This window comes from Varanus komodoensis, unplaced genomic scaffold (assembly GCF_004798865.1).
Source record: "Varanus komodoensis strain SLA01 unplaced genomic scaffold, ASM479886v1 scaffold9, whole genome shotgun sequence".
NCBI classification, from domain to species: Eukaryota; Metazoa; Chordata; class Lepidosauria; order Squamata; family Varanidae; genus Varanus; species Varanus komodoensis.
In genome coordinates this window covers 23,699,370-23,717,610 of record NW_025336598.1, presented here as the reverse complement: position 1 = coordinate 23,717,610, position 18,241 = coordinate 23,699,370, and the positions used below count along the sequence as shown (strand labels likewise).

General features: G+C 40.9%; 1 protein-coding gene across 2 annotated transcripts in view; it reads left to right on the top strand.

Annotated features, from left to right (window-relative positions):
• LNX1 (ligand of numb-protein X 1) overlaps positions 1-18,241 on the top strand; it is a 124,676-nt gene that overhangs the window by 90,052 nt on the left and 16,383 nt on the right. For both annotated transcript variants that reach the window (XM_044417832.1, XM_044417833.1), the window contains 3 exons: positions 5,919-6,121; positions 7,972-8,343; positions 12,299-12,461. In XM_044417832.1, coding sequence (XP_044273767.1) covers positions 5,919-6,121; positions 7,972-8,343; positions 12,299-12,461 — 738 coding nt within the window. The remainder of the gene's footprint in view (positions 1-5,918; positions 6,122-7,971; positions 8,344-12,298; positions 12,462-18,241) is intronic.

The following is an 18,241-nucleotide window of genomic DNA, read 5'->3' as shown; positions in this document are numbered from 1 at the left end:
TTAAAGAGTCGAAAATATAATACACCTGATAATTTATGCCACTGATTGTTCAAAACCTGGACTAGAAAAAGGCTGTGGAGGTAGTTTTCATTCCAACTTTTTAGCCCAAATATGGCAAAGCCCCATTAGTAGCAATCTTAGTGGACCAGACAGTTGCCTTGCTGATAAGCAGAGCTTAAATAGCTAGAGAGTCAAAGAAATCTGGTAGGATTTGACTGTTTAAGATTAGTCATTGGTTTAGCTTGCTGTTGCAAAGGAAAGAGAGGAGCAAAGGAAAGGAAAATGCAATCCCTTAGCAATCCAGTTAAATATGATCTTTCCTAAATTCATCAAGATATTTGAAGCAATTACAGCTAACCAATTCTACCCAAAGTAGAAAAGATAGCATATTGTTGGCAGTGGGCGGGGGGTGGGATTAAGTGTAGGAGGAATTTTTAAAAAACCATTCCCACTATGAAATCTGCTGCACTAAAGAATATGGAAATTATGAAATGTTTGCCTTGTGACCATAATGGTTGAAAATCCATAGGCAATGCACTTGCAATGCAACTTGCAGAGGAAAAACATTACGAGCAACAATGATATCAATGGAAGTTCTAATTTTGCACGAGTTTGTATGTAGCTCCTTTGTGATGTTGCTAGCTCTATTCTCCACACCTAAGCACAGCAGTCTTCCATGTTCAGGAGAACATGTACAGGAATCCTAACCATTCTTCATCAGTCAGTATTTATAAAACATAGTTTACTATGGTTTCTGGCTGACTGAAGTAAGGACTTGTTAACCAATAAAATGGTAATGCCCCAGGAATGAGAAGCCTCATTCTCCTGAAGTTTTTGAGCTACTTGGAAATGTGGTTTCATAACCCTCTTCAGGCAAAGAAGGGCACAGACATTGGTCTTTGTAATCGGCAAGCAATATGAAGCCTCTAGATTGGTCAGAACCCCTCTAAATGCTAGTGGGTTGGATACTTCCCCTTTCTGGTTTATCTGAGGATCTTCCACCTACTGCTTTTCAGATTCTTGCCTTAGCAAATGATTTCAGCCATGCCCTCTCCAGTGGGCAATTCCATATGCAATTGTGTATGTAATTCTTTACATGGGGCTCTCCAAATGTTTTGGACTATAATTTACATCATTCATCACCACTGGCTGTGCTTGGTAAGGCTGATTAAAACTGAAGGCCTGCGCAACTAGAAGGCTGCAAATTGCCCACCCTTGCTTTAACTGGAAACACAGGCAATTGAAACATAGACCTTTTCATGTGCAAAGCAAATGTACTGTCATAGAACAATTGGTTTTATACCCATTCTTCCATCAGCCTCCCTCAACCTGGTTTCCTCCAGATGTTTTGGACTTCAGCTCCCATCAGCCCCAGCTAGCAGGAATGAGGTCGGAAATCCTGCAAGATCCAGTCCATATTATCTTGAAGTGACCAAATTGGAAAATGCTTGATTATATTGACTCTATATTCAACATATATTCAACTATGTTGCTGTTGTTCAGTTGCAAAGTTGGGTCCAACCCATTGTGACCCCATGGACAACATTCCTTTAGGCTTTCCTGTCCACCACCGTCCCTCAGAGTCCACTTAAGCTCACACCAACTGCTTCAATGACTCCATCTGGCCACCTCATCCTCTGTCGTCCCCTTCTTCCTTTGCCATCAATAGTTCCCAGCATTAGGGTCTTTTCCAGTGAGTCCCTCCTTCTCATTAGATGGCCAAAGTATTTGAGCTTCAGCTTCAGTACCTGACCTTCTAAAGAGCAGTCAGGGTTGATTTCCTTTAGAATTGACTGATTTGATCTCTTTGTAGTTCAAGGGACTCTCAGGAATCTTCTCCAACACCACCATTCAAAAGCATCAATTCTTCAGTGCTCAGCCTTCCTTGTGGTCCAACTCTCACAGCCATACATTACAACTGGGAAAACCATATTCCACTATATAAATGATAATATATAAATCTTAAATTGGACAGAAAATTCCTTTGAGAATAATAATTCAGTGAGGGTTGGGTTGGAAAGTTTTGGTTTAAAAAATTACTATTTTTTTCAGTTGAGCAATAGCATTTTAATAGTACCACTGGCAATGCCATTAAAAATTACCTACCAACAACAAGTAAATAGTCATTCTTCCAGATGCAGAGGACCAGCCATGTCTGTATATAGATGACATTTTTTTTATTATTGACAGATCCAGTGTATAGCACACCACCTCTCGTGCACAAAACACAAATGCATGCAGAAAGATCACAAAGCAGAATCGGCAAAAGCAAGACAGAAATTGCACTTCTTTCTAGATTTGGCAGTTCATCCACATGTAAGAAATTGAAGTTTAAGGGGGCAAAGAAAGGTATGCAACAATTAGCATTTTCCTTTTCTGGAAAAGCTTAAAATAGAATGGAGAGCAGTTAATGAGAAGAATTAGAACACAGGAGACAGGAAGGCAAGGTGGCTTTGCATGGCATTTAGAATGTAGCTAATTTCTGGCGTTAGGTAAAAAATGGAGATACTCGACTAGGTTGGTTGTGTCAGCATATTTTTTGTGTCCAGTTGGAAAAAGGACTACACTGAACTTAAGTACCAGCTGTGGTTAGGTTTGACCAGTAGTGTAGAATACCGACTGAATCATAGATGGCCTGAATCATACATGCGGGCCATCAGTACATACCATTCCTGGGCAGCTTTTGCTGCTTGCCTGCCATTTTAATTTCCCACAGTGCTTCCAGGGTCATTTGGGGAACTGAAGTCAGGTACTAGCCAGAATCCTTTTGTTCTTTATCCACTGACCCCAGTATTGCCTCAGGGATGCCTTCAAGTATAGGAGGGGCAACAGCAGAGGATACTTGGGGTCCCCCCAAGCCTAGAGCTATCCCTGCACTCATGATTGTTGAAAAATCCATGCCTAGAAAGTTTAAGTGCAAATTTGACAGTCAGGCATTTGCTGACATGGGTTATAAAGGTATAGTGTTCAGAGAGCCAGGATTACATATAGCCTTCAGTTGAGTGCAAACTCTGGAAAACTCAGATTTGCTGCTGCAGAATTTGTGAAATGACTTGAAGAAGCAGATGATGGAAATATGAAAAAGACGTTTTTTATGACTGTAATAATACCAGTAGTGCATTCCAATACCTGCCTTATCACACCTGATGCTGGTTTTGTCAGTAGTTAAAATTTTGTAAAATACTGATGCCATTGGTAAGTGCTGTTACTTAATTTGTGGCACTTTGATGGGGAAGGACTGGGAGAAAGTAAATCTAATATTCAGAACAATGGGGCTTCAAATTGGTAACTGGGTCCTTCTAATATGTTTGGATTCCCTCAAGTCCAAGTGCATCTGTGTGTTCAGCCGATGACATTGATCTTCTACTGGTTGGTACAATCCATGCGTTTTCCCAACCTAAAACTGCCTTGAGTGCCATTTTTGGCAGAGGGAACAGAATAAATCAAGCAAAACACACAAATAAGTGGAACATCTTCATCTTTTGCTTAGGATTTTAAGGAGTTGGGGAGGGCAGAATGGAGAAAATATGAAGAGTTAAAAGCTAAGAAAGTGAGAAACATAAAAAAGATACAGAAGGTATGTCTGGGTCCTGTGTCAAATAAAGTAAAGTCAGTCCCATACTGCAGAAAAACCTGTCCAGTCATGGCACAATCATATAATAAAAACAATAAGCAAATTAGTATAGCTGAATGACAGAATAATTTGTTAAAAGGTAGGCTGATAACAAGAGCTACAGATTTTAATCTGAGTAGGTACTTTCTGCATATGAAATGACAGAGGGGATCCATCTATGTCAAGAGGAGGTTCTCAAGGTAGATGGAGTTTTTATCATTGTCTCTCTTCAAAAAGCATGTTATTCAGTCCAGATGGCATTGTATGAAATTCAAAGTTTTATTCTGAATTATGAAGGTAGGGCTGGATTTTGAAACTGAAACCTCTTCTGGCCTTCAAACAGTAACCTAATTTATTATGACAGCATGGGAAATAACCATCTTCAAAAATAGGAGTCATTCTTTGATTATTCCTGCCTTCATCTTGCATCTATATTCATATAAATGTAATCTTGCAAAAAAAAAAAATCCATGTGCAACTTAAAGATGCTGATTAGCCTCTAAACAGGTAAATTATGGTGTATGGGGAAAAATCCTTCTAATGCACAGGTAACTTCCAGGGGTAATTAAATTTGGCCTTTGAGAAAGAGGGGATATGCAGTTCACAGACTGTTTCTGAAATGTGAGTTATGAGTTTTAGTGTCACTGCCCACTTGCCTGTGTTCTTTGACTTCGCAATCTAGTTTACTCCTAGGACAGGTTTGACCATTCAAAAATATTGGAGACAAGGTCCAAACATGGACAAGCTTAAAAGTGGGATGGAAAGAAAGTTGTACTTTACTAGAGCTTGAGGAAGGGGTGGGAGCATCCTAGATTGCAACTCTATTATCATGGTGCGGGGGGAGTCTATATTGTGTTCAAATTAATTGAATTCTGCTGACAGTGGAAACAAGTGCATCCGGTAAGATCTACAAGTACAAAACAGGTTATGTAAGTAAATGTTTTGTTCACACTAATCTTCAGTGATGTGAGCATACACATACAGATACTTTGCACCCTATCAGTGGGTGCTTCAGAGCAGAGTCTTTATTGTGCAATCCCCTTGCCCAATTCACACAATTGCACCCAGGGATGGTCCAGATGATGTTATTGCCTTCCACATGTAACTTTTCCATGTTTCCCCATCATTTTTCCTACCAGAAAAGCACAACTGTGAGCCATGGTCTCAGTTCAGAAATTCAGAAAATGGAATTTCAGACATAAATGGAAACCTTTCTTTCATGATTCATCAGTCTGTTTGTAGGGGATTGAATTGCGGCGGGGGGGGGGGGTGTATAAGGTGATCTATGTTACAAGATTCTGTGGGACCAAAAATGATGCTTAGGCTTTGGTGACCCAATTCTAGGGGTGCCAGCCTGCTAGAAGTAGTGTGTAATTCTAGGTTGTTGCATTGTTTGTGGTATGAGGAGTTCCCCACAAATATTTTCTGCAATGATTCAGGGGACACCAGGAACAAAATCAGTTTGCGTGGCAGCTGTTCCACCAAAAAGGCCTTTCATACATTATTGATAAATAGATGAGTCATGTTTCAGCTCAGAGAGGGCACCCAGATGACTTAGAATTGCACCGTTAAATCCCACAATGAACTACTGGTGTAGATCCCCCAAGCCAGATGGGGTCACTGCAGGGTTAAAGAGTTAAAGCCCCGCACTGCACAGTCCCACTCAGACTGGCTCTCTTACCTACCTTGCCAGCTATTTATTCTTTAAATCAGGCACACAAAGGATGAGGATGTGAATAAGGTGTATGGTTGGGCCTTTGCTGAATTGAAAAAAGAGATTTCCATTTAAATCAGTTAGGGATCGGGATCCCTAGTGATTTTAGGTTGCCTAAGTCACAGGTAGGCAAAAAGTAGATCTCCAGATATTTTGGGCTTCAACTTCTAGCATGGCCAATGGGCATGTTTGGTGGGTAGTCAAGGCCAAAACATCTAGAGATCTACTTTCTGCCCACCTCTGCTCTGAGGCTTTCTGCTGCAGTTTTCTAAATCACTGATGGAACTCATAGTTATTCTGTTTAGCATGCAATAATTAGCCTAGCAAAAGAAGTTGCTTTTTCTATTTAAAAAAGATGGCAGAGAAAAAAACTTGATTTTTGTAAAAGATCTGCATGCATTATTCTGGCTTTAAAAAAAACACACACACAAGTGTCCTTCCAGTACTGTGAACTAACAGTGATGTAATCTTTTACTCCATTTAAGATGTTACAAGCTGGATCAGTTATGGAAAATGTGCGTGTTTCGCAGTTAGATTTTTTAAAAAAGAATCTGCATTCCAAATAATAAGTCTTTTCTGTATGCATTTCAGTCTTCCCAAGATTATATCACCTCATCCCAGATGGTGAAATCACCAGCATTAAGATCAGCCGTAGTGATCCCAGTGAAAGCCTTGCCATCAGGATTGTGGGAGGCAACGAAACGCCATTGGTTCACATCATCATACAGCACATCTATAGAGATGGAATAATTGCCAGAGATGGAAGATTACTGCCAGGGGATATGATCCTGAAGGTACACTCTCACGCAGGTGGATTCACATATGAAGAGACCATTAATAACATTAGCAGAGGCACAGTTGTTTAAAGTCTCTCAGCTTGATTGGAGGACATGGCAAGTAACATTTTGAGGCTACACTGAAGAGCCAGGACTCGGGGGGGGGGGGGGGACAGTGGAAGGGGAATTAGAACAACATACTTGTTTCACTCCAAGCTCCCTAGGACAGAATTCTTTAAAGGTCAAACATAGGAGGTTATTTTCAATAGCAATCCATAATCTAGCTAAGGGGACTATTTGGATTTTCTTCTCATAGGCATGGATTTGATACACCTAAATCCATCCCTGCCCCATAATTCTCCAGAGTAATTAAAGCTTGGGTGGCCAATGTGTTGCACACAGGTACATGTTTGGAGTAGAGCTAGGCAGGCCTTGTTATGGTGTAGAACCAAGCCTTCTCCTGTCCATGTCTCTAACATTATATTGCTGTCTTTTCTCCGCTTAGAAGGCTACAAACAAAACCATCACTCAAAGTACAGTTAGCTGCATCCATGTTGTAGTGCCTACTGCAGTAGCATTCTCACATATTCTAGGCTTGATCTGTGGTGCTCTTTCAAAAAAAGGCAAGCCTGTTTTCTTGTTCTTCGCATCTGGTCAGCCTTGCTCAGTATTTTTGCTAAGGCCAAGCTAGTTGGGACTGATAGGAGTTGTAACCAGACATCCGAAAGGAGCTGGATTGATGAAAGCTGCCCATACCAAAGCAATGGTGTGGAAGCAACACTAGTGCTTCTGTTAATTCTCTTCCCCAGATGGGATGACCATTACTGCTTGGATAAACAGAGAGCACTCACTGTGGTCTAAGTTAAAGGATGGGCTGCAGCTTTGTGTAAAAAAAAAGAACAAGAAGTATGCTATGCAGCACAAGAAATGCCCATACCATTTGTAATAACTGGGTACGGGGGAGTCAGTTAGTTTGATGCTCTGAACTGTCACTTAGTTTGCAGTATGGTGAATCCTCCAGCCCTTCTTCCAGTGATATAGCTGGAACTTACTGATTATTCCATCATTCTAATTACAAGAGAAAACTAAGTTTAGCTGCTGGGAAGGAGCAAATCTTCCACAGTCAATGGGTCTCCCACTGCACCATCAAACTGCAACCAGCGCTTGATTTATTTTTCTTACAGTAGATTAAAATGTTGGAAGCAATAGCAGTGATAGGATCAAATATTCCAGGAAAATATATAAAGCGGACCCAAACAAAATATTGGTTATAAAATGTTTGCTTGGGAGTCATTTCAAACAGATGCATTTCCTGAGAATTTAATGTTTGGATCTCCTGCAAGTGAGCAAACCTCCTTTAGTTCAACTAGTCTTATTGTCTAAATAGCACATGACAATGTAGAGCAAGATCAATATTCATTGCTTCCTTTATATGTAGAAAAAAGTCTGGAAAGTGGGGACCACGTGTCTTGCTTGTAATTAAAGTAACTGGGTCAACGGAGAAGAAACACTAGATAAAGAGTGGGAGAGAAGAGAGGGTGTGTACAAAACGGCACTGGAAAGAAGAAAGCTGTAGACTCAAACTAAGATAGGCAAAAGGATATTGGAGCCTGAGGAAGAGGGTAAATAAAAATGAAAAATAACTATTATGTCTGGAGATAATCAGCAAGAGAGGAAGAAAACAGTACAATGTGTGCTGTCCTTGGGGGCAAGGATATTACATAATGAAAACTTGGCTTCTTTTGATGAAGGCAAATGCTGCATGTCACTCTAATGGGAAGACATCTGTGTAAATAGGTCGACTGTCTACAGTGCCAGTTCCAATTAGACAGCCCTTTACCTTGCTGATTTATGGTTCTGTCTTCCAGGTAAATGGCATAGACATTAGGAACGTGCCGCACAGCTATGCCTTGTCTATCCTGAGGCAACCTTGTCAAGTCCTCCGGCTCACAGTGCTCAGAGAGCAGAGATATCGGTGCCAAAACAGTGGACTCTCTTCTGACATTTCCTTCCACACTGATGACAGTTTCCATGTCATTCTGAACAAAAGCAGTCCAGATGAGCAGCTGGGCATCAAGCTGGTCCGCAAGGCCAATGAGACTGGAGTGTTTATTTTCAACCTGCTGGAAGGAGGTGTTGCTGCACGTGATGGGCAGCTTCAAGAGAATGACAGGGTGTTGGCGATCAATGGGCATGATCTACAATATGGGAGTCCAGAAAGCGCAGCCCAGCTGATTCAGGTTGTGTGCAACACCTTCCATGCAGTCTCTGAGTGCATCTGATGAATGATGATGAGCTATTTTGAGATAAAACCTGCAAAGCACTGACCCAGTTTGTGTGGGTTTTTGGAAAAACTGTCGGAATGACTGTGCATTCTATTCCTGCATGCCCAACTGCTTTCACTGAGATAAACAGCCCAGGGAGTTGTTCTCTGAGTTGTTCACATGACATTCAAACCCAGAACTCTGGGTTCTTGGGGAACGAACTGCCCATAGTTTGAACCCATGGACTTAATCCATGGTTGAACTTACTGCAGCAGAAGCAGGGAGGTGTGTGGGTACTGACACTCACACTCACTTCCACTGCATTTCCAACAACCCACACTGTGTCTCCAAGCCTCTTTATTTGGGGCTCATGATTCCCCACTCACAGCAGTTTGTGGATATTTTCCACAACAACCCTCCTCCACTGGGGCCTCTCCCATTCTTTGTATTCATTATAGTGTGCTTGTTTCTTTCACTAATAATGAAAGTCTGGTATTTCTATGAATGGCAGCATGAAATCCTGATGTACTTGTGCAGTTCCACTATGCCACAGGGCCAGCTAGTTGTTGTGTAATGGGATATATATAAAGGAGTTGTAAAGGAGCTGATCTGAATTGTACCAAGTATCTGTATTGTACCAAGATTAATTGTACCAAGAAACTGGAAACAGAAGCCTAGGAGAAGGTTAAAACTTTCATGTAAACAAATCCTACAGGTGAACCAGATCCCTGTTCATGCTCTGTGAGAGGGAATCTGCTCCACCTCTGCTGTTCAGAAGTTAGCTCTGCTCTATAAACACAAACCCTTTACTAATACTTGTGGAAAAGAGGAGATGATTTACTCAGTGGCATCAAAGGGACCATCCCACATAACATCTGCAGACTATTATCATAATACAAGATAGATTACCAACCTGATTTAGTACCATATTTCTAAGGCACTACACATTATAACTCAGTTTACATTACTGAACTTTATCAGTATGTACTCTTCAAAGGCACAGAATCCTTTGCTGTTTAGGTGGGTGACTATAAGCCAAAGCACAACCTACACATATATAGAAGTCTTATTGAAATCTGGGTGATCAGTCTTGGACTTAAGGGAAATGGCCTTCACTGATGTTCTGCCTCTACCATCAGAGAGTAAAAGGTGGCAAAGATTAAGGCCTGCTTCAACAATGGCATGAAAATCCCACTGAGGCTTGACCTCAATACATGGTAATTAACCCTCAAGCCTTAAAAGTCTGCAGTTTGTTCTTCAGTGAAAGCAGATAATTTGCTGTGGTGTGCAGTGACATGGTGAAAATGTCCCATGGCAATGTCCCATGGCAAGCCTACTCTTGTTTACGGAGACTTTGCCATGGCTTTAGAAGGATAACTGTCAGTCAGGGAAGACAGTAACATAGCCTCCATACAATACTGTTTTCCCTAAACTGTCCCTTACCAGCATTCTCTGTGCAGGTTATTAGTGAATAAGTGCCAAAGGTAGCATTTTAAATAACAGTTTAAACAGAGAGTAAGAATGGTTTGTAAACAGAAGGTCCCCATATGCATGCATACATGCGTACATGCACACATACATATACACACACAGTGGATTTGAGACCATTCACACCAATGTTTAACAGAACTACTGAAGCAATTACTATTTCCATTTGTGTCTCAGTCTTAGTCACAATGCACCAGAGTGCTTGCGCAGTGTATGTAGGGCTTGCTAGGGCAATGGGAAAACGTGGTGGTGGTGGCAAATTTTGGCAGTAAATTGCTGTTCTTCCCTATTCTTTGCCATAGCAAGCTCTAACTGCATTGCATAAGCAGAGGTTTTGGCAAGTGCAGCATGATTGGCTCTAGTTGATAACTTGCTGCAGTATGCAGTGACGTGGTAAAATGGTATGCTGCTCCAACAATGAGCATTAGTTAGACAAATATTTGAAATGCGAATGCTATCTCAAGGGATTTAAACAGCATGCCCATCAAAGAGACAGAATCACATTTCCATGATGAGAACTGTATGAATCAAGTTAGCCTTGCCTAATAGAACTCTCAGCCAGTCTAACCTTTTTTGTCTTTACAATAAATCCAACTCACTTCTTTTTAAGTAAGTTCACAGGGAAAATAATATGCTGAGGTATCACATATATCTTCTATTAGTTGTTTGTTTGTTTTTAAATCATGCTGTTCTCCAGCTGAAACATTAGACACTTAGTCACAACATAGACACTTAGTGGTTTGCTAAATTAATCACTCAGCATATTATGACTATATATTATATGCATGTGAATAAAACAGATGCAAAAGAAGGAGGCATGCTTCCTTTTGTACTTAGATGATGCATGCCTGTGTCACAGCAGGAGGAGCATGTTTTCCCTGCCCAGTAAAGTGTGTTTTCCCGCTTCCCTTCCAAATTGGAAATGGTTCTCTAGAATAATTAGCAAATGAAATGTTTTAATATAGAAAGCTCGTGTGGTTTAATCATTACAGAAGTAGGCTTGGCTCTAGATGACTTGTATTCAGGTCTGTCAAATGGCCCAGATCCATGATCTGGAGAGAACCATGACATTTCAAAGGGCTCGCTCCCACCCCCACACATGGAGAAATAAGCAAACATCAATGTTGACAACTTTCTTGAATATAACTAGTTTGGAGACTAATCAAGGGGAGTTCTTCAACTGACTGTATAATAACTTTGCATGGCTATTTATTAATTGGCCCTTGCAAAACCAGCTAGTTTGGTTTCATATCATGCCTATAGCTTTAATCAAAGGCTTTTTCAGACATGAATCTGTTTCTGGTTACCAGACAATACTGTGACTATATAGATTTAAAGTACAGATGCTGAAATTCCTATGCAGTGGCATGCCATACAAGAACTCAGAATAGAAGGCTTGAGCTTCTTTTGGAACAAACAGCATTGTTACTGTACAGCTGTAAGAAGTGTATACTTTATACATCTATGAACATATATAGACATGTGCTTCAGTTATGCATGTGACACAAACACATAAAATGAAAAGAAACAAACAAAACTCCCAAACCAAATGCATAGCTAAAATGAAGAGATAGGCCATGAGAAACCATTAGAAATTGTATGCAATTCTGTGTATCTTTCCTCAAAGGTAAGACATGTTGTATTCAATGGAATTTTTTTCCAGGCAAAAGTGCATAGGCTTAGAAACTTAAAGAGCTTAAGTACGATACCAAGGTCTGTAGCAGATGGCTGAGACAGATATCAGGCAGTTATGCCCGCTGTCCTAGGCAAAATAATAACCTTAAAACAATTGTGCGGGTCACAGTTCATGTCTGCCATTTGAGCTCTTTTATGTGCAGGCTATTGCAATTATTTCATCGCTCAGGAAAAGCTCCTTGAAATGTTACATTTCATTTTCATCTTCTGCGTTGAATTGGCAAGTTTGGTGTTACGTCCTCCGATAACATGAGGGTGGCCATGTGCAAAAGTAGGCAGGGCTCTTGTGCTGCATTGCATTCTTTTCTGCAGTTATTATTTTCTGCAGTTATTCTGCAGATACAGGAGCTAAGTCCTCTTTTGCATCCAGCCACCTTAAAAGGAATATTAACATCAGCATGGGATTTGTTTGGGTGGAAACATCACCCAAAAATAGAGAAACAAGCAAATAGGGATAGTAGTTGGAAAAGGTCATCACAATGGATAAATAAGTACACTAAAATTGTTAGTCAAAAATTCAGGTTGAAATCCTATGCATTTTAGACAGAAAATGTCCTATAATTTCCAGCATGCCTGAGCCTGCATGACTGACAGGGGAATTCTGGGATTTGTAGGACTTAGTTCTGCCTAGATAGGCATAGGATTGTGCCCCAAATCATTTAAATAAATGTGTATTCTCCTAATACTGAGAGATTTGGTTTTACAACTGATTCTCAAGCAGGGCTTTTATCTGCTCCTCTCCATGCAGGCAAGCGAGAAACGTGTTCACTTCACTGTGTCTCGGCAAAGCAGGCAACAGACTCCTGATATCTTGCAGGCGGTCGGATGGGATTACAACAGTAGCCATCATCAGCCATTCCCTGCCCTGAGGAACAATCCTAAAAAGGTGAGGCTAGCACTCCTTCCCTCTCGTTAGGGCTTCTTTCTGAAAGAGGGGAGTGGGGGTCTGGTTCATTGACTAATGGGCAATGTCTTGAAGTAGCACCTCTGGACAGTCTCGCCAAATGGAGCAGTTTTACTTTGTGGTATAAACACAGAAACTGTGGTCCTCCTTGTTTATATACACTGAGAAGTGCTGGTGCCTTGTGAATGGATGGTGGAGAGAGAGCAGGGGCTGAGAGAAAGGAAGTGGAAAGAAAATTACAGCATGAAAGTTCCAATATTCATATAGCCCTGATATTTGATTCTCAGCCATGCTTTCCAGAAAATGATAACTGGTGCATGAAGAAGCTTTTGCATCCATTTCTTCATCTGGTGCAAAGCGTGAAGGCTGGGCTGCTGCTAACATGGGCTTTAGATGTTCCCTGCCATCTGGTAGAAGGGTCACAGGACCATCATCATGTTAAACAATTTAGGGTTAAAAATTATAGGAGGGATGTGAACGTGCCAGTTCCTTGCATCTTTTGCAACAGCTAAAGGAAATCATAGCTCTGCTTTACTAAACAGATTGACAGGAAACATGAGAAGCTATCACTCTTTCACAGTGTTTGATACTCCCTTTCTCTGATGGTAAATTATAGTTGCAGGGCAACAGAGTCAGGCCTCAGAGTATAGCTGAGTTCCCAATGCAATGCCCCACTTGGTGTTCTGACAGATGAGGGTGGGGGAGCTCACCAACCTGAGGAAGACAAAACCACCCTTGTTTGGTTTCTATGGAAGGGATGCCTCTCCCCTTACATTCCTCCCCCCCACTCCCCCTCCCTCCTTTCTCTCTCTCGTATCTAGCCACTGTCTCAGAATTGCACTTACCAGACAGGACTAGCAAATGCCATCTACTCCTTATAGAAAAATCTGTCCTGGTAGCAGAAAACATACAGTATACATGGCTACAAAAAGAAAAATAAGTCAGATGAAAATCCTACACTGAGAAGTCAGTATATAAAAATGAAAAGGTCTTCACATGGCACTGAAAAAAAATAGACTTGTTCCAGACAATTGTCTAAGGAAGAAAATACCACAATTGTGGCACTGCGGCTGAGAAGGTGCTCTCACAGGTTGCTGTGTCCACCTCACTCGTGAAGCAGAGGGTCCTGAAGAAAGGGTCCTGAGGTCATCTTAACAACCGCACATTTTCGTGTGGGAATCTGCAAGGTCCTGTAGTGCTACACATTTCCCAGAGGGAATCATTTTCTGTGTTCCTACAACTTCAGCTGAAAGATCTGTCCTGACCAGATTACATTATTTTTCATACCACTTACAATCATATTGATCTAAGGAAGACTTACTATCCCCATGTGGATCTCCTCTAATGTAGAGGAAAGGGTGTTCCGTCTGGTTGCAATGAGAATTGCCCAATTTCTCTCCAACACATAAGGAGAATTATTTTCAGTACACTATCATGGGATGCATGTTTGTTCTGGTACACGTGAGCTTCAGGTTCCTAAACTGCCAGTTAAAGTTGGTAAATTGCTCTCCTGATCTTCACCCAAGCAATACTACTGTTTGGATCACACTGCGTTTTGGGTAGGTTTTAATCTCCCTTTCAAAAGTGCCAAATGCATTCATGCTTAAGTCTTATTAATATGATAGAAACAAAAGAAATTGATTGCATATGCAAGTTTCACTGCTTTCAATTTATTATGTTTCCTACAGTCACATTTTAAATTTCTATTCTCTGTAGGGTGTTTTCGTTAAACTTGTCCATCCCCCTCTGTATTTCTGTCTTTTCTTCAAGAGCCAACTCTCTCCATAGACATTTCTAGCACAAGATGTAAATGTGGGGTCAATATTGCTTTCAAGTTTCTAATATCCAGTGCCAAGAATAAGCTCCAGCCTTCAGCATCATTTATTGTTATAAAATGGCTCAGCCATCCCTTTTGGCGAAGGAAACCCATGACATCCTGCCTCCATGTGGAAAGAAGCAGGCTCTGAACCAGAGCCAATTGAAAACATTGCACTGTCCAGCACCAAGTGTCACGGACCTTTTGAGCCACTCTAAAAAACGCAACCCCAGACGTCACTGACGATAATTTGGAGTGTATTTTGCATGCTGAAAGGTGATCGTACATTTCTAGATAATGTGTAAAAGAAAAGGATGTTAAGACTATTGCATTCCTACATCAAGAAAAAGCAGCCTGAGAGTCATTGAGCAATGATTCTGCATTTATGCTTCGCAAAGTACTTCCATAACAGCTTTCTTGAAACTTTGTCCCAATATTGAATTTAACTCTCCTTTCCATAGTTTAAACCATTTTCTACTTCTCTTCTTATCAACAGCTGGGTTGTGAACTGTGTGGCTCTCCCAATGTTTGGTGGACTGCAGCTCCCAGCTGCCTCAGCCAACATAGCCAGTGGTGAAAATTGATGGGAGTTATAGTCCAGTTCCAGAAACTTCTGAAGGGCCATGTGTTTCCCATCCCTGATCAAAATACCAATGGCATTCCATATTTTCTTTGTGGCATTCTTTTCAAAATGGAAGATTGTCAAATAAGCACACAGTGAAAACCTTAGAAAAGCTTTCAAAAGGCTACAAATATGCAGATGCCTTTAATTATTACTCATATGACTCCTTTTAAGTATCATTTTTGTCTCTTCTTGTTAGAAATCACTTCTACTACTATGCTATACATGAATTTACGGAATAGCATATACTTAAAAAAAAAGTCAGGTCTCCAGCCTGAAAGGGTTACTGTCTCAATTAGATGAGATTCAAGTAGAACTGAGATAGGGCAATGAACATGAAATCCTAATGTCTTGATCTGTACATGTGGAGTCTGCTGTCACTTCCTGGACATTGGGCTGAATTAGGATCCTAATTTTACATTTCTAACTGATAAAAGAAGATGAAAAAATTCAAGCTTCTGACAACAGTCTTAGGAAAGTTACCTGCTAACTTGTCACATGGGGTTGGTTGCGGATTTAGGTGCATGCAACTGGGCTGATGGATGGACTTCACTGCCTTCTCCTCTCCACATTTCCCCAAAAACACTGCACAAAGGCTTGGTGCAATTTGCTGAATGGGGTAGACTGGGAGCAGGGGATCCCTGGATGTTACATCTGTCAGACTTTCAGGAATTATCTCTCGTCCCTTTCTCCCATTCAGAACCATATACATTCAACAGGGTTTTCTGACCCTCTATGTATCATGGGGAGTGGGAGGAATTGAGTGTCTGCTGTGGGGAAGAGGGGACTGCAAATCCACTTCCACCAGCCAAGTAGCACGTGCCTCAGTCTGATTGAGCTCAGTGATTTTGCTGGGACTTAAGAATGATTAACCTCCTCACAAATCGAGAACCCAGCTAGGTGACTTGCGGGCAATACTGTACCCAGGAGAGTGGGCAGAGGAATGATGCCCTGGGCTGGCAGTGAGTTTTGCTTGGTGTTGGATTTGGATATCTTACAGCATTGCCTAAAGGTCATCCTACTTTACTACATGGTGGAAGAATTTGTCAATATTGACCTGCTTTCCCCCCTTCCCCTGCCACTAGTAGAATTTAAGTTGAATTGTGCTCTTGGAGTTCATTGGAATGGCTTCTTTTGCATTGAGTATAAATACATTATCTTGCACTCTTCAAAGACTAGACCTTTTGCCCTTAACACTGAGGGAAATAAAACCATGTAGCTGAAGGAACAGATTTAGTCTTTAGGTAATTAATGCTGTGCACAGCACAACAGCTATTACCCATGGGACAGCCATCAGGACGCTGAGCTAGAGATAATCTGCTCTAAATATTTATCTTACAGTAAATATTAAAAAGGAGGCAAGCTGCTATGTTTTCACTGTCAGAGGAGTCCCCAGGGTAATGTCTAAATCATGGAGGGAAAGTACATGTTTAGAAAGGAACACACTGAAATCCTGCCATTGCTAAGCATAGCCTTTTAACTGGTTGATTTGGTTATCTGTGATAAAGTCAAGGAAGCATCATGTTTAGTAAAACAAAAGCTTGCATTTCCTTCATCCCTACCTATCTCATCCTCTCCTCCCTTAGATGAGTATTCCAAGTTGCCTTGTTTCTGTAATAATTTAAATAAGTAATTATGAGAGATTTTAAAGAGAAAATGATAATTATGATAGGAGTTTAGTTATGAGCTAGGAAGCCGTCAATTAATTTCTTATTCTTCTAATGAAACCTAGTTAGTGATGATGCATTACTGAACATCTTGATTAGATCTACATTTAAAAAAAAAAGACTGTACGAAAACAGCCTGCATTAGCTACAACATTACTGATGTGTGAGGCAGAGGAAGCATATACCTTTCATATGTGGTTACATAGTGAAAAGCTGCCTGACTTATGAAAAAGACATTTCCTCTCAAAAATTAGTAAGAGAACCAGAGGGGAAAATGAATAATTTTAATGTGTATTCGCTCTCTCTCTCCCTCTCTCCCTCTCTCTCTCTCTCTCTCTCTCTCTCTCTCTCTCTCTCTCTCTCTCGCTAAGAGAAACTTACTCAACATGTAATTGTAGACACAGAGTTCTGCCACAAGCATGTTCATTCTCAATTGAAGGAAGTATCTGTCTGCATGCATCTTTTTGCACAGCTGAAGCTCTGAGATGCAACTGAATTGTATTGCAGGAGAAATTTGATCATGTATTTAACATTGGGATAGAACTACATTTAATTAGATTTGTGGGCATACTTGAATTCAGCAGGGCCTAGCTCAGTTCCAGAGTCTGTTCCAGTGTAATAGGCATCATCACTACTGCAGTGAAATTTCTGAAGCATCTAGATGTTGGTAAAATTGCCCCTGGACACTGGTCCTTAAATCTTCAAAGGCTCTTAAGATGCATTTTTGACAAAAACACATGACAAAAGTAGATCTTCTATATGCATTTTCCTAGAGTGGAATCTTGTATTTCTGCTTGTGGAGGCAACCAGAAAATGGAAGTCCACACATGCAGGAACTCATAAGTACTAGTGCTTGAAGTAGACAATGCGGCATGACTACTTAGCACTTGTCACTATATGTTATCCTCATGTTCATCCTCATGTTCATCCTACATATGTATTTTCCAATGACTGCATAACTGAAGTATCGTACAACATTTTTCCCTCAGAAAGATTCTGCCATGGTTGTAGGAATCTGCTTGATGTGTCTCCATAAACTACAGGTTCAGAGGGAACATTCTTCATTTGTTCATATTTATGTGTAGCAAATTGATCCCAAAATTACTACGGAAGCTAAACAAATGGATTTAAGTACATTTGTTTAGTGTTGCAACCTAGCCATTACTTTATTGCAAGTCCTTGGCTGGGTTCCCATGTCATGGCATGGTTTCTAGTCATAAGATCTCATGGTTCCCACAGCAATGTGGTTCCCGTACTTCCTGCTCTGTCCTCCCATTCTCAGCAGTTCCCTTGGGCAAAATCCCCTTCCTTATTCTATGGCTCGTTATGGATCTCAGCAGCCTCATTCTGATTGGTCCATTGAGGTTTTGAGGCAGGTGATCCCTCTTTCCCCTCCTGAGTGTCCCTGCATCTCTGCAAAGCTTCCTAGATACTCCAACCCACAAAGGATTTTTTATTAATTCAGAAGAAGCACTGTTGTTGTGATTCCCCTTTTCTCCCTCTGTGCATTTACCCTCTTTACCCTTTGTTTCTGGAAGTAAATAAGAAGACAGGCACATTGCTCAGCCAATAGGAAGAAAGCAGGCAATGGTACAATGCATTGCTAGGGACCTGACAGTAGATAGCTGAGTGTCCCCTTCAATGGCTGCTCTTTCCATGGGACAATATGGTGTTTTTATACC